Source organism: Sturnus vulgaris, chromosome 3, assembly GCF_052056855.1.
Source record: "Sturnus vulgaris isolate bStuVul1 chromosome 3, bStuVul1.hap1, whole genome shotgun sequence".
Lineage (NCBI taxonomy): Eukaryota > Metazoa > Chordata > Aves > Passeriformes > Sturnidae > Sturnus > Sturnus vulgaris.
The window spans coordinates 11127832-11152198 of record NC_142245.1 but is presented as its reverse complement, the minus strand read 5'-3'; the positions used below and the strand labels follow the sequence as shown (position 1 = coordinate 11152198).

General features: G+C 43.1%; 1 protein-coding gene across 3 annotated transcripts in view; it reads left to right on the top strand.

Annotated features, from left to right (window-relative positions):
- PCSK2 (proprotein convertase subtilisin/kexin type 2) overlaps nt 1-22033 on the top strand; it is a 139352-nt gene extending 117319 nt beyond the window's left edge. For all 3 annotated transcript variants that reach the window (XM_088160994.1, XM_014892609.2, XM_088160993.1), the window contains 4 exons: nt 5490-5705; nt 6940-7040; nt 9602-9829; nt 20301-22033. In XM_088160994.1, coding sequence (XP_088017120.1) covers nt 5490-5705; nt 6940-7040; nt 9602-9829; nt 20301-20787 — 1032 coding nt within the window. In that variant the 3' untranslated portion in view covers nt 20788-22033. The remainder of the gene's footprint in view (nt 1-5489; nt 5706-6939; nt 7041-9601; nt 9830-20300) is intronic.
- Nucleotides 22034-24367: the final 2334 nt, after the last annotated feature.

Sequence of the window (24367 nt, the reverse complement as noted above, 5' to 3'; positions counted from 1 at the left end):
ACTATTGATATTAGAATTAGGCCTGTATAATTGTTGTATTATCACTTGTGGTACATAGCTCAGCATCCAGCAAAAAAGAAATGGCTAATTAAAAGGTTTTTCCTCAGGATTTTTAAAGTTCCATCCTCATTGCCCTGCTAGACTGAGCCCTCACTGAAACCTAGTGCTTCCTCTCTTCACCTAAAGTATAATTTTATATTCATTTCTCTTGGTTAAGAGAAGCCCATCCAATTTCAACAGCAATTTAGATGTAGAAAATGGCTCAAGCATTATTTTTATTCAAAGGAGGTATTAACAATTATGCAATTAATTGTGGATTGGTGGATGTGAGTTCAGTACTCTTCTGTGATTAATTCTAAAATAAGTTGCAGAAAGCCTTTCATTAGAGTTTACAAATTACATGTCTTAGGTTTTTTGACTCTCATGTGCAGCAGTCTTGGAGTTTGGTAGTTATTACTTGACCCAAATAATTTCAGAAATCTGCTGGGACAAACTGGACAGACAGCAAAATGTGAAAGGGACACAAACTGGAGAAGCGTGGCTGAAATGTTATCCTCTGTTACCATGATGTTAGCTACCCTCTGTTATCAGTTATCCTCTGCACAGTAGCCAAGTGCTGAACTGAGTTCTTGCTCCTGCCAAAACAGCCTTTCCTCTACCACTGTCAAGTAGCCAAAGGTTAGACAGGCCAGCAGGGAAGGGACAGGGCCTTCATCAGTGGTGAGTTTCAGAGGATAACCTTGTTGCTGTTTCTTCTGAGCTGAACTGCATGGGTGTGGCTGTGCTGGGCTTTTCCAGGGTTACAGTACAGCATCTGCAAGCTTTTGGAAGGAACTGGATGTAGGAGAAGTGCAAAGGCATTCAGCTCAAACAAAGCAGCTGTCACTCCAAACCCGTGTGGTGGCCAACTTTGGCAATCCAAGTATGTTCCCTGCTTAAACTTTCTCTGAGGTATCTCTGAGGTTAAAACAAGATTACTTGGCTGGCTGTCATAAATGTTGCTGCCTAGATTTTGCTTTAGATTTTTAACAGTGCCCAAGTCATCAGTATAGGAAAGGAGAAAAGGGATCCAAGAAGTCACAGGCTACCAGATTGCTCTAGGCAAATCATCCTGGCAGCTGGAGGAGCCAGGGAATAAGGGATGTCAGGGATGCAGGACCATGCAGGCAGGCTCCAGAAAACCCCTGCAGTACAAAAAATGGGCAGCAGTTCAGGGATGCCAAGGACTCACTGCCTCCAGATGGCTTATACTGCATAGCCAGATTGCTGGTGAACAGGAAGGCTGGGGAGACCAAGGCAGAGCAAGGTCTCTGTGTAATCTCCCAGAGGAAGGTCTTGGGAGCCCAGTCCAATGCTCCCCACCAGCTCATGACAGCAGAAGAATGGTCCCATAGCTCTTCCTTGTCAGCCAGGGAGTACAATGGTGATTTCATTTCACCTGCATAGGCCGCAAAGTATACTTTCTGCAATAATTAGCAATTATTGCTGAAGGATGCAGGTTTTAATTACAAAATGTGTAAGGCTTTTCGAATAATTCAGTCATGAAGAGAAAGGAATCCTCTTTTCGGAGGAAAATGTAGTCAAAATTAATAGAGGCCAGAAATTAACTGTGTCCTGTTCATAAGTCAGTAGGACCCCTGAAAAAGATGAGAAGAAACTGTAGTTTTTTCTTTGCTTTTCCTGGAAAACTGGTTTTTCTCTTGCCATAACAGGCACGCAAATTGCTATTAAATTATATAGAAGGTGCTGAAACACTTCTGTTTTCCTAGGAGGAAGAATTAAAAAACAGCTATCCTAGCAGAAAGAAAGATAGATTCTTATAAAGCAATGTGTGCTTTGCATTTGTTACAGAATTTTCAAAAATCAATTTTCAGGAGCTCTCTGTGAATTACTAAACATATAGCTTTGCCCAAAGTTTAATTCTGGTTTAACCTGAATTGAGAACTAGGCCTCTCTCGGGCTGGTACTAAATGCACCAAGATCCATTTTCAGCTCTGAGTGAGATATATCTTCACATGGCTCAGAAGTGCAAGTGCCAGCCTGTGCATCACTTCTGGAGGAAATGAGCAGGTTTCTACAGGATTCTGGAGGAAAGATACTCTTTCAAATATATCTTACAATCTTGCTGTTATTGTCTTCTTCCCGACTCTTCCTTCAGGCTCCCTCTGGTGGTTATAGTGTATGTTACTACTGCCGCCTTCAGTCCCATTTTTGGTTCAAATGTACAGCAGCTTGAGTCACACCAGTAAAATTTTTTAGGTTCACATGAGGTTGAGATGCATATAGAAGCTTTCAGTTTGCTATAAATACGGTGTTTAATTAACCCAACTGGAATTTTTTTCTGGCTTATCATAGAATCATAGAGTGGTTTGAGTAGAAAGGGACCTTAAAGGCCATCTAGTTCTAGCCCCCTGCCATGCCTTGAGCAGGGATGCCACCCACTAGATCAGGACTAGGTCAGTTTTATTGCTGCTAACATCCCTGGAATTGAAAATTCACTTCTCCTGAAGCCATGTATTTCTTCCTGATAAATGACATGATGCCTGAGAACAGCCACCAAACAGTTTGCCTGTGCAGGCAGTCCCACTGTGGGATCTGGCTGTGGGACATGTAAGCAACAAGTCCTAAGCATCGTTGCAAATAATGCAGTTGGGCTGCTGTCATTTTATCCCAGCAGTGTTTGCTTGTCCTTCCAGTCCTGGATAGGAAGGAAAGGCAATTGCAATTAGAGTATTAAGAGATGAATTATAGGTTTTAACACTAAGACCTACTTGTGGATGTCAAAGCAATATCCTGAGGCCATTCTCAAGTTACAGTAATTGCATGCATAAAACCCATCCCAGAGTTTCAATTCCTCTGTGAATTCCCTTTGCTTCACACCAATCTGTGACATGCATTTTCTGCCATTCTGCCATAAATCCCATCCGTGGGCTAAAATACTTGGTAGCATTTTACTTGGGGTAAAATGCTGAGCAGAGCTAAGTCTTTGTGCTGAACACTGCAGAGGTTAACTTCCTGTTAGCACTTTAGTGACTTTCTCACATGAAGTTGAAGTATTTCCTCTCTCTTTCAAATGATAAGAAGGAAGATTGTTTAAGAACGGGTCCATATGCAACAAGCATCCTATTCCTGCCACCAGCAGGCACCTGCTTTCTGTGTTGGGCAGCCACCTGCTTTTTTGTGACAGAGGCTGTAAAACCTGTCCAAGGCAAGTAGAGGGTTTCAAAGTGGTGTGGTGGTGCAAGGTTGGGATGTAACCTCTAAAAGTAGTCCAAAGACTAGGTTTGGGCCCTGTAAACTAATGGCAATCAGAGCATAAGATGGGATGTGGAAAAAGTCAAAGAGAAAAAAAGCCATAACTGGTCTTGTTCCGCTGATTTTTATTTTATTTTAAAAATAAATTGCTAGCATGATTTTGTTCTTAAAAGTACGTATTTTTGCAAGAGTATCATCCTCCCTTAAAACTCAACTGATCAACTGATACCAGGTCTTTGTGGAAGTTCTTAGATGGATTTCAGTGAGCTTTTTAATAGTCATTATGTTTATTATGAAAATCTGTGTCCTGAGATGTTACATATCCCAGTGTCAGCAATCCTGCTGTGCAGTTCAGTGGATTATAATGCAACTCACTAACGTGCTTGAAATAATGAGGTTGCTCTGTTCAGTGGGGTGCAATGAAAAATAGAAGCTACAGCTGGGAACTCAGATTTGATTTAAAATCCGGACTGAAAAGGTTCTCTATTAAAATGCCACTGCAGGTTACTAAGTTTGTCTATTCATTAACTTCCATTTCATGCTGGGCAATGAGAAGACCAGAAGAAATTTTTTAATATTTTGCTCAGTGCATCTAAACAGTGTGTTAAATTCCAGCCTTGCAGAGTTCTGGTGCTCTTGGAAGTAAACGTTGGATTACTTGAACTAAACACAGAGAGAAATGGTGGCTGTGCTGGAATCAGTTGGAGATCTGAGCTTTGAGTTCCATAGCACTGATCTTTCCCTGTTAAAGTTCTCAGGGCTGACTCTCTTTCAGGCAGCTCCTACCTCTTTCTGATTATGGAATTAGAAGGAGCTGAGTTGATCCCTTCCCACTACCTGCCTCTCTGGAAGCTGGGGAGAGGGTATGGATTTCTTTTGTTTAATTAATGGCAAGCCTTTATAGTGGCCCTTCAACTTCAGTCACTCCTGTCTATCTCAGCATAATTGCTGGGCTGCTTTTCTGTAGATTATTTGTATGGCCTCATAACTTCATTTTCTCCTTAGAAGTAGAAGCTGGTTTGTCAGAAAAACAGCTCTGAGCCAATCATACCTTTGGAAAAATAAATTTATTGTTGAGAGAAAAAGGTGCTGGTAGAGCTTTTTAGCCATCATCTGAACTTAACTGGATCTAAAAACCAGCCTGTGAGAGGACCTATATCCCTTTTAAAAGAACACTTTTCCTCATGGCACTTACACAATGACATAAATGCTAATGAATCCGAAAAATGTCTTAGCATGTGCCACAGGAGCCTTCAGGGTGTGAAGCGAACCAGGAGATAAATGGAAGTGCTTTGTGTACACAAGGTTGGAGAACTGGCTTTGGCTGCCAGTTACCTCGATTGAATAACCTGCATAGGTCTGTGTATTTCAGCTGAAGCTTCATGTATATTTTGTTTGTACCAGTTTTCTCCTTTATAGATGCTCAGCTTTACAATTAGATGTGCAATTGTTTTGCCAATTGATGGGGGTGATTTAAAGGACATAGACACCCATAAAGAATGGCCTTATTTTACTACTAATACTAAGGCAACACAGAGGCAAAATGATTTTATTAAATTTGTTCATTTATTAAATGAAATTTAATAAAACAATAAGCTTACTATGTGCTTGGCTTCAGCAACAAACAAGCAAGATAATACACTTAATCAGTAGTATATGAGAGAGAGAGAGAGAGAGAATAGTGATTGAGAAAGATACATCACCAGTTGCCTAAATACTTTACCATCATCCAGAAACCTCAGTCGCTGGTTTTGTTGCAGTGGAGAACTTTCAGGGAACTGGGAGGTCCTAGAAGTGCGTTCATTCCTGAGCTCTCCAAAGTCACTGCAAATGGGGGGGTTCCAGCTTCTATAACACACTTCCCAACCAACCTGGGCCAGGGCTTGGCCAGGCCCCAGGCCACGGTGGGCATAGGGGTTTCTTGCAAATATAAACGTCTGGTGATGTCAGTAGGGAAGGTTTCTTAAAATTACACGTTTATTAACATATCCTGCAGATAATTACACAAGGTCATGTGAAAATTCCTAAAGCAGCTAGTTTCATGTTAAAGAGGTATGCAAGGTTCTTTGTTAAATGGCTAACATAGAAAGTATCTTTTACATGATTTTCAGGATTCATCTAAGTCAACTTTGGCTTGGGCCTGTTGTTCATGCCTGGGCACTTCAGAAGTTTAAAGTTGCTGCTGTCTCCTATTTGCTGTTTAACTCCAGAGGGTCGATTTTCCCCTCTCACAGGGCCGGGGTGGAAAAGGCAGCATCTATGTCTGGGCCTCTGGAGATGGAGGCAGCTATGATGACTGTAACTGTGATGGTTATGCATCGAGCATGTGGACAATCTCCATCAATTCTGCCATAAATGATGGACGGACAGCTCTGTATGATGAAAGCTGCTCTTCAACCTTAGCCTCCACCTTTAGTAATGGGAGGAAGAGAAATCCGGAGGCTGGCGTGGTGAGTCCTGATACTATTGTGCTCTTCTTGCTGTCTTTGTGTGTGATACATGTCTAGCTGCATGACCTATTGCAGCTCTTGTACTTTGGAGCAGCAGATGGTTCTTTGTTGAGATGAATATTTTTTCATTTGCAGTATGTGATGGTGCCAAAACTGTCAGCTGAGAAGATGTGGGAGTTTTACTGAGAACAGCAATGATTCTTCCATCTTTTAGAGTTTCAAAGGAAAGTTGGTGCTTTCCTTTATCAGAAACCAGATTACAAAGTCCAGTTGCCCTCTTTCTGGAGGACAGTGTGACAGAAGGTCTCTGTAAAAATCTAAGTTAGCATCTGAGATCATATTCACTTGTATTGGCAGACTTCTGCTGTATAAGCAACACAGAGCACAATGACATTTAGTCACTCACAGAGGACATATGTGGGTTCAGATCACCAGAGCCTGCTGTTGCTGCAGGGCCATACTAATAGCTGGAAAACACGCAGGTTCTGTTCAATTGCATTTGGGATTCTCTTCCACAGTAGTGATCAGCTCTTCTAGAGCTGTTCTTCAGCGCCTTCAGACTAGCCAGGACTTGGTTCAGTTTGCAGAGTGGAAAATGCAGGTGTGCTGACTCAAGGTTAGTTTTTGCCAAAAGCTGCTGGACATTTTCCATGGCCCTGTCTCAAGCCTCCAAGACACATTGTGCAATCCTGAATGCCCACATGAAGTAGCAGAAAGAACTGGTTTCTGTCTTCATCAGCTCTGTGATGATACCAGCCAAAATTATCTGTGGCATCTTTGTAATTTGCCATAAAATGCATTTCTAAGGTTTTCTTCTGGTCTCTGCTAGTGACTAATCTGCACAGAAGATAGCATCCTGGTGCTGCTGCTGGTCTCAAAGTTGGGCAAATGTTAAAAAGTTCAATACTGTTAACAATATTAGTTTCAAATCTTTTTGATAATCAAAAAGGAATTTAAGGCCTTTGGTTAAACTGTGTTTTTAAGAAATAAACAGATTCTAAGTGATAAATGAGCACTGGTTTTCTACCTGATGACATGTTCTTTCATTTGTGCTCTAAATGTGTTTCACTGTGGTTTTAAATTGACACACTCTTCCAAAAAAGAAAACAGATTGTGGGCACAAACACAATTAAAGAGCAAGGGCACAAACTCCACTTTCTGTATTTTTCTGAGTCTGTAGCTGCAAGGAAAATGGGATAGCTGGTTTCATTAATTACATCTGATATCATTGCAGGCTACAACAGATTTGTATGGCAACTGCACCCTGCGTCATTCAGGCACGTCTGCAGCTGCCCCTGAAGCAGCCGGAGTGTTCGCCCTGGCCCTGGAGGCTAAGTATGCTGTTGAGAAACTGCTCCTGAGCTCTGAAGAGGAGAGGGCTTGTGGTTTGTTTAGTGGTGTTCATCATTTCACTTGGCTGGCTGTGGCACGAGGCTGCAACAACCAGCTCAAAAGCAGCCTCACACAGTAGTGACATGCGTGGTGACTTGCAGATAGAGAAACAGTCTTACCAAAGTTGCATGGCAGATGTGTTTTGGCTGTCTGGGTCTCTCTGTGTCCTCCCCATCCTCTGCATCCAGGGATTGGACTTCTCTGCCAGTGTTTGGAGGAAGATATTATTTAATTTCTCGACATGTCCTCTGTGAAACGCCCAGCCTACAAAAACATAAGAATGACCCTGTAATGTAAGACAGGAGTTCATCTTCTGCCAGGGTACTGTCTGCAATGACAGATGCTTAGGAAGAGGAAAAAGAAAGGGGATTGAGAGTGATCTTTCAACAAGAGCTTTGTTGATCTGTGATTGGTAGAGACAGCAGTGGATCTCTTGTGTTTAATAGCTATGGGCAGATTGATCGTCCTTGAAGTTGTCTAACTCCTTTTTAAATTGTCTGTATTTGGCACCTAGGTCATCCAGTAACAATCAGTTGCTCAATATGTTTTGGGGTTTTTTTTGGCAATGGTGGTGTGGAATGTTTTCTTTGTTTTCTTAGCCCATTGCTGATAGCTTGCTTCTGTGCTGTGTAATTGCTCTGTTACATAAAGGAATAAATATCCATTGTCTATTTACCATCTCCATGGTATTCCTGACACTGGAATGGTTTTTATATCTTGGAATCATTATCTTCTTCTCTACTGATTAGGAAAAGTTTTCCTTACAATAACTTACACACCTATTTACTTTATGTTAATTTTTTTCATGAACTGAGACTACATTTGCTTACTTACAGAACTTCAATTGCTGTAACAAGGGCATGAAGTGAGTACTATGTGCATGGTTTCCTTCAACAGTGCAGAATAATGAAGATTTGTGAGAGGAGGCCAAGTTTACATTAGCAGGGCAATGACTCATGCTCATAACATGACTTGGTCCAAGTCTCATTTTTCAGGTTTTATATGTGTAAAACCCATGTCAAATGTTTAGCTTTGGATTATCATTCCTTCTACTACCACATTCATTCAGTGGTACAGCCACTATGTAAAATATTAATATGGCCATAAAAATATAAATGTTTAATGAATTTTCTGACCACTGAATGTTTAGACTGGACTGGCACCTAAATATCTCAGTAATAATTATCATTCTTCTTCATTTTAGCTACCTATAAAGACTGGAATTACTCTGCCAAATTATCATGAATAAGAATTAGATTTAATACCCCTGGCTTGCACTAGAATTTCTAGGCTTTGCTGAGAAGGCAGCAGGAGAGAGAAGGAACTGTCAGTGTCTCTTGTATTCTTCTGGCTGTATTGAATTGTATTGTGCAGAACTATCCTGGATGAGCCTTCCCAGGATCCCTGAAAATCTCCCAGGAAAACGGTTCTTGCCTGCATGATGTCTGTCAGCTCATACACAATATAGGACGGGCGTGTCTCTCAAACCAGACCAATCTATGAAATAGAAAGTACAGCTTTAAGATAAGTAGCAAGCTGTTAGAAGATATCAGTAAGAATGATGCAAGTACTATCTTCTTTTCAGCTTTCTTGTGTCACCTTGGGGGAATGACGGTAATTGCCTATTCTGGTATACATTCAGCATGCACACTTGCTTATTACTTGGGGCACAGAAAGCTGAAAAGCAGATCCTTTTAGGCTGATGGTTTGAATCAGACATACTGTGATGCTGAAAGAGTTCATAAAACAACTGAAATAGCTTCAGTTATGTAGAATTATGTAGAATGTCAGTTCTAAAGCTTTTTAGGAGAATAAGTGCCCTTCTTGTTATCATAATCACTGTACATCTAGGAAGACAAGAGAAGATGATGAAAAATAGCCATTGCAACTAGGCAAATATTACTTGACTGCCTCCATCCATACTAATATAACATGGGTGGAAAACCTCTGCCATACTTTACACTGCAAAGCTGCAGACATCCATGGCCCATATATCCATATTCACAGAATCCTGACATTACTTACACCTGGATTACTAGAGGTCATCAGCTTCATCAGATTAGGGTCTCTCAGGGTGGATCTTGGAAGGTCCACGGTAAAAGCAGGAGGAGCAAGCAAGAGAAAGGGGGCAAGATCTAAGAGGAAACCTAGGTGAAACATTTTATCATCTTTGAATTTTTCGTATTTCTCTCAGGATCTGAGAGCACTCATTAGTTTAAAAATTGCATGTTGGATGTATAATGTCTAGCTAAAAGAAATCAGAATTTAATCAGTAATTATTCTGCAGTTTTGGAGAACGTATTCTGAAAAGTACTATGTAATTCAAACCTATTTTTGTTCCCACTGAGATCAATAGAAACTTTGTTATTGACACGTGTGTAGTTACAATTTCAGTGTTATTCATAGAAGCAAATTTTACCCAAAGCCTTACTCAAACACAGTTTTTCTCTAATATCTGCTTAGAAATACTCAAATGTTTTGTTTCTCATGTTGCTCTTCTATAGCTTGCATCTGACATGGAGAGACATGCAGCATCTGACAGTGCTCACCTCCAAGAGGAACCAGCTTCATGATGAGGTTCACAGGTGGCGTAGGAATGGCGTTGGGCTGGAGTTCAACCATTTGTTTGGCTATGGTGTCCTAGATGCAGGAGCAATGGTTAAGATGGCAAAAGACTGGAAGACTGTTCCTGAGAGATTCCATTGTGTTGGAGGGTCCATACAGGAACCTGAGTAAGTCAATAGCCTAGTGGATGTGTTTGGCTTCTTCCAGGCATCTGAGGGACTGCAAACATACAATTATGTTGACAAAGACAGTTAAAGAAATTTAATTAAATTTGGGTTTTTTCTAAGAAACCCTAACATTACCACTAATACGTTGATAAAACATTTTTTATCAACAATGCTTGATGAAACTGTGATCTTTCAGCTCCAGGCTTGCTGAAGCAGTACATTCTATAGCACATCTGTATCCTCACTGCTAGTGCCAGAAGTGTTAATACAACATCCATTTCTCCTGAGCAGTCACGGGTATGTTTGTGCTAAAGTTTCTGTGAATAAAGAGCCTATCCCCAGATGAAAATCTGGGAGACTGGCACTGTAAATTACATAAATTTCTGCCACATGAAATACCTATCAGCCAGGTCATATCTCATTGTGAGATCCTTCAGCAGACAATTTTATCTCCAGAAGACTGAAACAACCACCTACAGGTACCAGTGATATGGTTTGAACACTACAATATTTGATTGTGCTTGCTTTAAGCTCTTCAGATCTCTAATTACTTGGGTTGGTAGTCAGATTATTTTCTGATTTACCTTTATGTGCTAAAGTGAATGAGTCTACAAATGAATGAATACTAATTGACTACAACAGCTTTAGCTTAATTTAAGTAATTGAAATACTAACCTAATTTGTAAATTTGTCAAAAAAATTTGACATTTCAGTGCCATTTTTGAAGGCAACATTATTCTGTTGGAAAAAGAAAACAAACCAGGATGCCACCCTAGCACATAGGTTAGCCAGGGAAAGAGTTTTTCCCCAAACTTGCAGATTGAATTTGCATGATTCAAGGTTCTGCAGCTGAGCTCTGAGTTTTAATTTATCTGTCTTATGTATTCTCACAGGTAAAAAACAAATAAGAATGCTGAAGCTAGTTGTTGAAGGTTGAATTATTCCCTTTTCTTTCAGTGGAATTTTCTCCCATTGTTATGCTAAGTAATTGTGGCTACACCTTAAAATGACAGATAATGTTCTCTCGTAGGGGGGTGGCTGCAGGGGGAGGGGAGGGGAACCGGAAAAGGAAAGGTGGGATGGGGGGTCTGGAGCGGGGCTCTCTCTCTCGCTTGGCTCGTGGAGTGGGAAGACAGCCTGGGCTCCGCTCTGGCATCTCCCCTGCCATCCCAGCACTGAGATCCACGCTCCCTGCCTTTGGACATCGCTCTGCTGCTCTGCTGCTCTCCCATCTCACCCTACTACCTCTACTACACTCTGCTGAGCACCACGACCGACACCGTGAGGGGGGAGTCACTTTCCCATCCCCTCTCACCCCTGGGCCGCGGCCGCCATCACCCAGCCCTCTTCGACTGCACGGGACCTGCCCTGCCCCCACAGCACTGGTAACAGCACAGGGAGATGGCCTGCGGCCAGAAGGGACTGGAGCAGAGCTAGACTGTTTCTGTTGCCAATTTTTATAGCTGTTGTTGTTTTCTGCCTTGTTAGATACCAGTAAAGAACTGTTATTCTTATCCCCATATCTCCTGCCTGAAGGTGTCTGAATTGGACCTAAAATAATTAAAAGGGAGGGGGGTTGCACTCTGCAGCGCAGAAAAGGGGCTCCTGCCTTTCCTTAGACCATACCTGTCTTTCAAACCAAGACAGATTTTGGCGCCCAATGTGGGGCATTGCCTGAGGGCATTGAGAGAGGGGTAGAAAAGGGGATAACAGTTCTTAAATTACCCAAGCTTGTGGTAGGTGACACCATGCTGTCCAGCTTACCCTGGATTGGCCTCCATGTGGTCACTGCTATATCTCTCCCATTTGCAAGCCCTTTTTTAAACACGAGTTTCATAACCAAGGTTACTGTGGCTATTATCCGGTTTATAATGTGGGTTGATCAGTTGAGGAATTCATGGATTTTTAATTTTCTCTGGAAGATGGCCACATGGATTCAGAGCTATCACACTCTAAGTGTGTGTTTCTGGGGCTACTTCAATAATGGTACTTACTGTGAGGAAGTGGCAGCAGGTGAAATTTTTTCTCAACCCATCACAGGGTTTTTGAAGTTCACCCCACCAGTCTTCAAGGGGTTCCAATCCGCTTTAAATGCTAATGACATTATATTGTGGCTAGTGTTGCTTATATCCCTGTTAAACCTGTTCTATCTAACGTTCAGAGATAAGGGGAGATTGACTTGGATAACAACCCTGATACCTACCCCAGGGATTAGTGATGTTACCCCAGAGCCTGATCCTGTCCCAGAGACTAGGGAGGTTACCCCAGAGCCTGATCCTATCCCAGAGACTAGGAAGGTTAACCCAGAGCCTGATCCTATCCCAGAGACTAGGGATATTACCCCAGAGTTTGACCCTGCCCCACAGCCCACCTCGGAAAGGAACCACCCAGAATGGGTGGGGGTGCTAGCAAAGGAGATACGTGAGATGGGCCAGATGCTGAAGGAGTACCTCTCCCCAGCTGGTGAGAAACCCTCCCCCTGCCTTAAAGAGGGAGACTCTGATGGTGCAGCAGTGGGACCCACAGATGTTACATCTGTCCAGGTTCCAGCTGAACTGCAAGGGCACTCACAGCCAGCAGCAGTTGCCCCTGTGGAAACTAGGAAGTCTAAGATGAAAACAAGGCACCTAGATAATAAGGGTCAGGAAGGGGGCCCCTCACAACCAGCAGGGGAGCCAGAAGTTGAGATCATCACCGAGTCCCTGTCATACGCGAGTCTCCGTAACCTGCGAAAAGACATTGTATGACGGGGCCATGAGCCTTTTACGACCTGGTTACTGCGGGTCTGGGACCTTATGGGTACAGGTGTGCAACTGGATGGTACTGAGGCAAGGAATTTGGGAGCCTTGACCCAGGACTCAGGTGTGGACCAGGTATTTGTAAGGGAGACAGGTCTCCTTTCCCTCTGGGAGCGACTTTTAATGAGTGTGAGAGAGAGATTTGTCCACAGGGAAAGAATGCAGGAGTACCACCAGAGAACACGTTGGAATACCCTTGAGGAAGGGATCCAAAAGCTGAGAGAAGTGGCAGTACTGGAGGTGCTCTTTGGGAGGGATGGACAGCATGACAATGACCCTGACAAGGTCAGGTGCACAGGGCAGATGTTGTGGAATCTGGCAAACCTGGGCCCATCTCAATATACCCCCTTTATTGCAATGATTGATGCTGATACCAACCAAGTGACAGTGGGTTCTGTTGCCAACAGGCTCAGGAATTATCAGAGTATGATGGCTGGCCCAGTGCAGGCTCATGTCTCTGCTGTGGCTAAGGACCTCAGAGAGGAGTTTAAGGAGGAGATGAAGGAGATAAGGGAAGAGGTGAGGAAAATCAGTGCAGCACCAGTGCGAGTCATGGACCCCAAAAGTAGAGCCCAACGCCCCCCAGCTAGGGAGAGAGGGTACACCCCACGTGCTGACCTGTGTTTTTTTCTACGTGACCACGGGGAAGACATGAGAAGGTGGGATGGGAAACCCACTTCTGTCCTGGCAGCATGGGTGCTCCAACTCAGGGAGGGGAACACCAACAGAGGGAACTCCACTAAAGTGAAGGTAGCCTCAGCCTCCCATGGAGGTGCAGGGTATTACAGAAGGGAGGATGATCTGTCAGATCCCCTTGAAGGAACCTCCAGTATGTATGCCCAGGAGAGAAATAATAAACAGGGCTAGAGGGGCCCTGCCTCTAGCCAGGGAGAGGCACAGGAAAACCGGATCTTTTGGACGGTGTGGATCCGATGGCCTGGCACATCAGAGCCACAGGAACACAGTGCATTGGTTGACACTGGTTCACAGTGTACATTAATACCATTGGGACATGTCAGGAAGGAACCTGTTTCAATTGCTGGGGTTACGGGGGGATCTCAGGAATTGACTCTGCTGGAGGCTGAGGTGAGCCTGACTGGGAAAGAGTGGCAGAAACATCCAATTGTGACTGGCCCAGAGGCACCATGTATCCTAGGCTTAGACTTCCTCAGGAACGGCTATTACAAAGACCCAAAGGGACTCAGGTGTGCTTTTGGAATAGCTGCTGTGGCAGCAGAGGGCACTAAGCAGTTGAACACCCTGCCTGGGCTATCAGAAAACCCATCTGCAGTGGGACTCCTCAGGGTGAAAGAGCAACAGGTGCCAATTGCTACCTCAACAGTGCACCGCCGGCAGTACCGGACGAATCGAGATGTCGTGATCCCCATCCACAAGATGATCCGTGAGCTGGAGAGCCAAGGGGTGGTCAGCAAAACCCACTCACCCTTCAACAGCCCCATCTGGCCTGTGCGTAAATCTGAAGGAGAATGGAGATTGACAGTGGACTATCGTGCATTGAATGAGGTGACTCCACTGCTGAGCGCTGCTGTGCCAGACATGCTGGAACTGCAGTACGAGCTGGAGTCCAAGGCAGCCAAGTGGTACGCCACCATTGACATCGCCAATGCATTTTTCTCCATTCCTCTGGCAGCAGAGTGCAGGCCTCAGTTCGCTTTCACCTGGAGGGGTGTGCAATACACGTGGAACCTACTGCCCCAGGGGTGGAAACACAGCCCCACCATCTGTCATGGGCTGATCCAGGCTACACTGGAGAAGGGTGGAGCTCCAGAACATCTGCAGTACATTGATGACATCATTGTGTGGGGGGACACGGAAATGGAGGTATTTCAGAAAGGAGAAAAGATCATTGAGATTCTGCTGGGAGCCAGCTTCGCCATTAAAAAGAGCAAAGTCAAAGGGCCTGCCCAAGAGATCCAGTTCCTGGGAGTAAAGTGGCAAGATGGATGGCGCCAGATCCCCAGTGAGGTCATCAATAAGATCACTGCAATGTCTCCACCAACCAGCAAGAAGGAAACACAAGCCTTCCTAGGTGCTATAGGCTTTTGGAGAATGCACATTCCTGAGTACAGTCAGATTGTGAGCCCTCTTTACCTGGTCACCCGCAAGAAGAACGATTTCCACTGGGGCCCTGAGCAGCAGCAAGCCTTTGCCCAGATCAAGCAGGAGATTGCTCATGCTGTAGCCCTTGGCCCAGTCAGGACGGGACCAGATGTGAAGAACGTGCTCTACTCTGCAGCCGGGAACCATGGTCTGTCCTGGAGCCTTTGGCAGAAGGTGCCTGGTGAGACGCGAGGCCGACCACTGGGGTTCTGGAGTTGAAGCTACAGAGGGTCCGAGGCCAACTACACTCCAACGGAGAGGGAGATCTTGGTCGCCTATGAAGGGGTCCAAGCTGCCTCAGAGGTGATTGGCACAGAAACACAACTCCTCCTGGCACCCCGACTACCGGTGCTGGGGTGGATGTTTAAAGGAAAGGTTCCCTCAACCCACCATGCCACTGACGCCACATGGAGTAAATGGATTGCCCTCATCACACAACGCGCCCGTATTGGAAACCCGAATCGCCCTGAGATTTTGGAGATAATTACCAACTGGCCGGAAGGGGAAGACTTTGGCCTTGCCGACGAAGAGGAACAGGAACAGGTGACCCGGGCCGAAGAAGCCCCACAGTATAACCAACTGCCAGCAGATGAAACATGCTATGCTCTTTTCACTGATGGTTCCTGCCGCATCGTGGGGATGAACCGGAAGTGGAAAGCAGCCGTATGGAGCCTCACACGACAGTTTGCACAAGCTACCGAAGGAGAAGGTGGATCGAGTCAACTTGCTGAACTCAAAGTTGTTCAGCTGGCCCTGGACATTGCTGAAAGAGAGAAGTGGCCAAAACTCTACCTTTACACTGATTCATGGATGGTAGCCAATGCTCTGTGGGGATGGCTGGAAAGGTGGAAAAAGGCTAACTGGCAATGTAGGGGAAAACCAATCTGGGCTGCCAATGAATGGAAAGACATTGCCACCCGGATAGAGAAGCTGCCTGTGAAAGTCCGTCACGTAGATGCCCATGTCCCCAAGAGTCGGGCTAATGAGGAACACCGACACAATGAGCAGGTAGATCAGGCTGCACAGATAGAGGTGTCGCAGATAGATTTAGACTGGCAGCACAAGGGAGAGTTGTTCCTGGCTCGATGGGCCCATGATGCCTCAGGTCATCAGGGCAGAGATGCCACCTATAAGTGGGCACGAGACCGAGGGGTGGATCTAACCATGGACAGTATTTCTCAAGTTATCCATGACTGTGAGACATGCGCTGCCATCAAGCAAGCCAAGCGGGTGAAGCCCCTCTGGTATGGGGGGCGATGGGCCAAATATAAGTATGGAGAGGCCTGGCAGATTGACTACATCACACTGCCTCAAACTCGCCAGGGCAAGCGCTATGTACTGACCATGTTGGAAGCCACCACTGGATGGTTGGAGACCTATCCTGTGCCTCATGCCACTGCTCGGAACACAATCCTGGGCCTGGAAAAACAGGTTCTTTGGAGGCATGGTCCCCCTGAGAGAATTGAGTCAGACAATGGGACTCATTGCAAGAACAGCCTTATAAACACCTGGGCTAGAGAACATGGCATTGAGTGGGTGTACCATATCCCCTACCATGCACCCGCTGCAGGGAAAGTTGAACTTTGCAGTGGCCTGCTTAAAACCACCTTGAAGGCACTGGGTAGGGGAACTTTCAAGAACTGGGAGATTAATCTACCAAAGGCCACCTGGTTAGTGAACACCCGAGGTTCCACTAACCGAGCAGGCCCTGCCCAATCTGAGCCCTTGGGAATATCAGATGGAGATAAGGTTCCAGTGGTACACATGAGAGGTATGCTAGGAAAAACTGTTTGGGTAAATCCTGCCTCCAGCAAAGACAATCCCATCCATGGAGTTGTATTCGCTCAAGGACCAGGTTGCACCTGGTGGGTGATGCAAAAGAATGGAGAGACCCGATGCATACCCCAAGGAGACCTTGTTTTAGGGTGAAATACCTATAGTACTGTGCCTGGGTCTCTAACTGCATGTATGTATATATAATGTAACAGTTTAATTTGATATAGCATATTAGTATGGGAGAAATTCAGGGGTGGATAATGTTGGAGGTTGAATTATTCCCTTTTCTTTCAGTGGAATTTTCTCCCATTGTTATGCTAAGTAATTGTGGCTACACCTTAAAATGACAGATAATGTTCTCTCGTGGGGGGGGCTGGAGGGGGAGGGGAGGGGAACCGGAAAAGGAAAGGTGGGACTGGGGGTCTGGAGTGGGGCTCTCTCTCTCGCTTGGCTCGTGGAGTGGGAAGACAGCCTGGGCTCCGCTCTGGCATCTCCCCTGCCATCCCAGCACTGAGATCCACGCTCCCTGCCTTTGGACATCGCTCTGCTGCTCTGCTGCTCTCCCATCTCACCCTACTACCTCTACTACACTCTGCTGAGCACCACGACCGACACCGTGAGGGGGGAGTCACTTTCCCATCCCCTCTCACCCCTGGGCCGCGGCCGCCATCACCCAGCCCTCTTCGACTGCACGGGACCTGCCCTGCCCCCACAGCACCGGTAACTGAGCGCAGGGAGACGCCTGCGGCCAGAAGGGACTGGAGCGGAGCTAGACTGTTCTGTTCTGTTGCCAATTTTTATAGCTGTTGTTGTTTTCTGCCTTGTTAGATACCAGTAAAGAACTGTTATTCTTATCCCCATATCTCCTGCCTGAAGGCGTCTGAATTGGACCTAAAATAATTAAAAGGGAGGGGGGTTGCACTCTGCAGCGCAGAAAAGGGGCTCCTGCCTTTCCTTAGACCATACCTGTCTTTCAAACCAAGACACTAGTTTTAAGATATTTCTAGTTTATTCATAATTATATGCATAATAATCTCATTTATCTTGGGGCAGCTCTATTTATTGAAATGAGGATCATCCTAGAGGAGAACATTTCTTTCTGTAGGCTGTAAGGGTGCTCCCCTGTCAATTGCCTGACACATCTATATATTAACAGCACTGCTGTAATATTTGTGTTCCCCAATGAAAATGACACTGACAGGAGATAATAAGCATTATGAAGTGCAACATGTACATTTTTGAATTGCACTGTAAAAAAAAAACTTGCTAAGTCCCAGCATCTCCAGAGGTTCCTTGGAAATGAAAACTCTGCACTTCTACTCTGCCCTCTGCTGTGGATAATTGGGTTATTTTTTCAGTTTTGTTTGCTGAAGCAGCATTTTCTATATATAATCTCTATTTTTATTTAAGTACAGATATTTTTATACATAAAATATGTATTTAGTATAAATTTATGAAGGTGAGTAGTTGATGGAGGTGTGTTTCAGAGCAACATTGTCAATTAAGCAAAAGGTCAGGAAATAATTACCAGACATAATATACCATCAGGTATATTATATAAACAATCAGGTATATTATATAAACAATCAGTATTTAAAACAGAAACAGTTATTAGCAATAGGAACTTTTCCTGCCAAGGGTTCTGGCTGGTTTAGGGAAATGCAAAGTTTTAAGACATTGTAGTCCATTAGCTGAGGAACAGGAGCACATAGGAGTTCCCCATGCTCATCTCTCACTAGGTACTACACATGCAAAAATGGATATACTATATATAATCTCCCACTGGGTACTATGCCATGGATATGCTATATATATATATATACACACACAGAAGTTGGGCAGTGGCACATGATAAGGCTGTGGAAAATCCATTTTCTGGTTCTTTGTGTCAGGCTTTTTCCACCACCCTTGGTTCTTTTTGTTTCTTTAGCAAAATTCACCTGAACTACAATAATTAGTCTAGTGAAGCAGAGACTGTTAGATCCTAATTAATAATAGAGGGAGAAATAGAGGAAGACTCTTCTCAGTTTTTAGAGAGCTGAGAGAACTTATGCACTGCAGTACTTGAGAAGGTGGAAAGCTTTTTGCAGCTGTCAAGCCTTCTGCAGAGCAGATGTAGTGGGAACACATTGCTCTTGTTTCTTTGGGCTTTAGCCTTCACAGGAAGAAAAGACTCACAGTGTGATGTCCTTCCTCATTAACTGGAGGAGATAAAACTCTTATCACATCTCTGGGAATGACACAGTGTTTCACAAAGCTTTGTTCACTGTGTGAAAAGGCTGTGAGATAACATGAATTCAGACTGAGTTGAGATTGAGGCTTCCCAAGCAGAGAAACTGCAAACACCTGGCAGCTGTGAAATTATGATTCTTTACCTCTGTTCTGCATGTAGTGCATTTTTCTTGTACTTTGGTATGTAAAATAAGTATCTCAAGGGTATTATATTAGATGCTCAAATATTTTTGCTGTACAGTATTTATGTTATACCAACTTTTGCTCCATGATACTCAGAACAACACAGATTTTTCAGTTTAAGCTCGGTGTTTAAATGCCTTGAGCATATGGATCTGAATGACATTTTGCTCTGCAAGTACTTCCAAGAAGATTATAACCTATGAAAGGGGGACAGAGACTGGCCTGAGTCACTTAGTGATGTACCAAGTGTAATATTTGGAGCTCATCTCAAGAAGAAAAGAATTCCTGGAAGCTAGGTTTGAGTGAAATGCTTTCACTGGTCTCTAAAGAACACAATATTTCATTAGCAGAGGGAAAAAGTCGGTACTGATTTATTTTGAAAAGAAGGTATTCATTACCACAATGTAGTCAATGCCCTTCAAAAGACTCAATTTGACTGCACAACTGAGGTCAGGGAGAAGCCACTGGAAGACAAGATAATGACAAAATAGTGACTGGAGTCTTTTGTGACTCGGTCCCCTTTTTAATGATTGCTGTAATTCTTGTCTTTCAATTATTTCTATTAGGCAGAGAAAAATGTCACAATGCTCGCAGAACACTGATGGTGAAGATGTAGAGGATTTTTACACTTTCCATGTATTTTGCCAGCCAGTTTCTGAGGCAGTGTGTAATTGAAGTTGCATCCTGACCCCAACGGGTTTAAAAGCCTTTACAGCCTCGGCTCCTGGGCCTGACAGCACTTCGGCAACTCAGTAAATACATGCAGCTCATTTCCTTGGTGTATGTGTTCATGCTGTTCAGGAGCTGTTCGAGGATAGAAATCTTCATGGAAAAGTATTTTTCAAATGAGCCAACTCTGGGATCCCACGTTTGTGCTGGTTTCCAAAGCAGAACAAGGACATAGGCTTTAATGTGACTGCACTGGAATTCTGTGCAATTGGTTCCTCCAACACCAGAGAGCCATTTGCTGCTGTCATTTAAGGAAATGCACATGACTGACTACTCACAGTTCTTTTACTGAGTATGCACATTATTATACAATTACCCCATATAAGAGTGATAAGTAAAGACAGCCATTAATGTTAGTCCTTAAAGAGCAGTATGTGCTTCTAAAATTGTATCACTTCTCTCTTTGTGTAGGTGTATATTTCATAATTATTTTCAAATTAAGGTTTTGGTATAATTTTCTAAAAGGAGAACATTTACTTTCTGGCTAAGTTTGCAACAATTATTTCCTTACTTCTTCAAGTATTAATAAGTAAAATAATACAGTGTTTTTCTGTGAGGCACTAAAGCTCAGTACTTTTAGCATAAGCCATATTGTACTGTTTTAATTTGCTCAATTGTCTTTTGACCCACAGAAAGATACCAGCAAGTGGCAAACTGTTCCTCACGCTGACAACCGACGCGTGTGAGGGGAAGGAAAACTTTGTCCGATACCTCGAGCACGTCCAGGCAGTTATAACTGTGAATTCCACTCGGCGAGGAGACCTCAACATCAACATGACCTCGCCCATGGGAACCAAGTCCATTTTGCTGAGCCGGCGCCCCAGGGATGATGACTCCAAGGTGGGTTTTGACAAGTGGCCTTTCATGACGACCCACACGTGGGGAGAAGACCCCCGAGGCATGTGGGCTCTGGAGATCGGGTTTGTCGGCAGCCAGCCCCAGCGGGGGGTGCTGAAGGAGTGGACGCTGATGCTGCACGGGACTCAGAGTGCACCCTACATAGACCAAATTGTAAAAGATTACCAGTCCAAACTGGCCATGTCCAAGAAGGAAGAGCTGGAGGAAGAATTAGATGAAGCCGTGGAGAGAAGCCTGAAGAGTATACTGAGCAAGAACTAGTGCTGTGTTGCATGATGGTGTCTTTCCTTCCCCACACCCCTCTACTCATCATTCTGCTATCCAAACCTCTGTGTTAGACGTATTACAATGATTGTCTCTGTAGACAAATTATCACCCCTCCTTGATTTTAAAGTCTTATATCTCATCAATAATTATTTTAATTGCCACTGAAGTAGTCCATTTTTTATCTCTGAACCACAAAATATACTCCCACCAAATACTATGTACAGTTTGTGACTGTAAATGATGATTTTTCTTTTGTGTCATACAAATAAGTAATAACCTGCAAAGAAGTTAATGGCTTTTCCTTTCATATTTCTGTGGTAAATGTTTGTATTAAAAAAAGAGTGAATTTTAACACTGGAAGTTGGTGATAATGAGCACATTTTAAAAAATGACCTTGAGAGAGGGAATCACAAAGAAGTTGTCTAGAGAGGTCTTTGATATTCTCCATCTGCATCACTGACTTCAGTGGGACTTTTTCCATTGGGTTCAACTAAAGTAGCACTAGACCCCCCAGAAAGAAATAATCCAGAGATAAGGAAAATTCACCAGTCCGATTTGCAGAAATCCAATTCTTTTGAGAGTTTTAATTCATACTGCAGTTATACTACATACACACTTCAGCTACAGGATGGATCAACAGATATGCAATAAGGAAGGCAAAGCGATGCCAAAGCTGGGTGGCAGGGAGAAGTGATTTACAAACCAGGTCAGGGCCTTCTAGAAGCACAAGTCCCAGTTTTGCTGGAGTTTTTTTAGTTTGGTTGTTTTGGGGGTTCTTTTCCTGTATTGTTTTTTGTTGGTGGGTTGGTTTTTTTTGGGGGGGGGCGTGGTGGGTTTTGTTTGCTTTCGTTTTTTTTGTTTGCAGTTTTGGAAATTTGAATCAATTTACCATCTTACAGCAGAAGAAGTACATAGGGATGAGCTGTAGGATTTCTGACAGCTTGTGTGCATCTGCTGATCCCTCTACTGCACAGCACTGTAAAACGAGGCTATGTCAGCACCACCAACTACAGACACCTGTTTTCAGGGGTTTACAACCCAGCTGCCAGTGAACTGCTGTGGGGAAAATTTGAAGCACACAGTTTCAGTCCCAAAGCAATTTTAAAATTTTTTTTTTAAAGCTATATATTTGCTGGTGTTCTGATATACAAATATATTTAAGGAGAAAAATATGCTGAAGTTATTAAAGTGTAATGCAAAGTTGGCCTTCTTGAGAAATAAAATGTAGTATATTTGGTAAGATTTGTTGGCAGTCACTGTTCTTTGCTGTTTAAAGTCACTCCCACCTTGACTTTTTGGACACGAGTTAAAGTCCATCTCTCTCAACCTCAGAGTATGCTCTGGCTATTGCTGCAAAACATAACATTCTCCCTGGTGGGAATTACTGATGGAAGCAACCACTACATGTTCTCAGGTGTGAGATCCCAAATTTAACCTTTGAGAGAGAAAGGGTCTTGATTCTGCAAATATTTAGGTACTTGCACTAAAGCCCATCAGTGGACCTACTCAAATGGTAATTTTAAGCAGGTATTTCAGATCTTTGAAGGATCCAAGATCTACATTTTAGCAATGACTAGTTTCAGAATTTTATTATGTATTTTTAATATGCAGAGCATTAATCTAAGATGTTTTAATAAGAGTTGTCCTGGTTGATCCGGTGCATAGTAGTAGAAACACATTTAGTGGGTAAATATTTATCTAAAAAATTAAAAACATAACCCAAAGGTTCTATGGTGGACATGTTTCACTTGAGAATGTATGAGAATAATGTTAATTCAAGAGACTACCCATTATTTTTCCATAAGAGGCCTGTTCTTTTCCAAGTGAAACATAAGCAGCTCAACCTGCTCAAAGTCTATGTGAATTACACTCTAAAGCCAAGCCAAGCAGCCTCACACTGCTCACAGGTTTCTTATTGCCTGCAGCAGTCCCATCAGAAAAATTTGCCATATATATTTATGCATACACCTGTATAACTAAATGCATACACACCTGTGGTATCTCTCTCTCTGTATATGTATATATATATAATTATAGATCTATAATTATATATATAAAACATAGGATATATATGAAAACATACAACATATATATTCAGAGTACATTACGTATATTTGCATAAAAATATATCTAGAATTACATGTAGTATGTAAAGCATAATACACATACATCATAACTTTTTTGTGTGTATGTGACCAAAGAAAGAGGTTACTGAAAGTTTTTACTGGATTTCTAAAATGTGGAAAAGTTTTTGAATAAGGAAAGTCCATGTGGAATTCTTAACTGAACATGTACATGACTTCCCATTGCATTCATGTAATTTTGCAGTTGTCTGTTCAATTATTAAATATCTTATAAAGCAGCAAAATAACTAGATGGCTGTCCATATTTTCATAATGCTGACATAATTTAGTAATTGAAAAATCACAATAATGAGTGATATAGAGGAATGGTGAATTTTAATATAATTATATGTATTAAAATACATTTATATACAATATAGAGATCTACTCCAAATTCTTGGGGATTTTTGCTTCAAGGGATCACTGAAAAATATGTCCAGTTAGACTGAGTTTTTATGGTATTGCTGATGGAAAATAAAGTTAATTTTGTTAGTATTTATAATAAAAGGGGAAATGAAGCTCATGAAGCAAAACAGGTGAGCCCTGTGATGATGTTTTATAATATCAGTAAAATAAAGAGCTGTTATAAACTGGCAGGTCCTATCATCATTGCTTATTTGAAGATACATGGGAGATTAAATGCTGTTCTCAGTGGGATGACTTCCTACTTCTCTGCTTTTAAAACTGATAAATAAATGTGTATTCTGCATGTACTGGATAGGAGAAGATAAAGACAATACTCCAAAAGAGTTAATAGCAGCAGATTAAGAGTAAAGTGCTTTATGTTAATCTGGCACATGCAGGATTCAAGGCACAGGCTGGGAGGAGCTTTTTTTTATGCCGTGGCATTATTTACATGGTTCAAAGCCATTGGCTCCAAGGTCAGCTCTGCCAAAGCAGCAGAAGTGCAGGTGCTGAGCTGCATTGGGAAGAGGATGATCAGGAATAGAGACTGTGACAGTTTTGCACTGCAGCTCATAAGCAGCCCTGGTCCCGAGGAAATGCTACAGCAGATTTTTTTTTACTCTGCTGTTTGGAGCACTTTGATTCACATTAAATCCCCTGCTTTCCTTTTCATCTCTACCTGTACCTTTTGGGTGCTTTTTAGCTCCTGTGTTCCCATGGCAGAAAGTACGTTTCATTTTATAATATCCTACCCACGTCTGCAGCAGTACAATCTGGCAGGGAACCTCCTGATCTAGTTCTGGTTGCCTCAGAAGTGAGAATGTGCCTGTAGTAACCTGAGTCCCATTCTAGTCTCTTGATGAATAGGTGCTTGCAACTATTTCACCATTAAACTTTAGCATTTAAACACTTCATTGAGAATTTGCAATTAATGAAGAGGTTAGCCCCTAAATTACAAGCCTCTAGTTTACTATACACTTCAGCATGGTCTCTATTAACCAGATACTACTAGTGATTTTCTATATATTTTTCATGCGAATTTACAG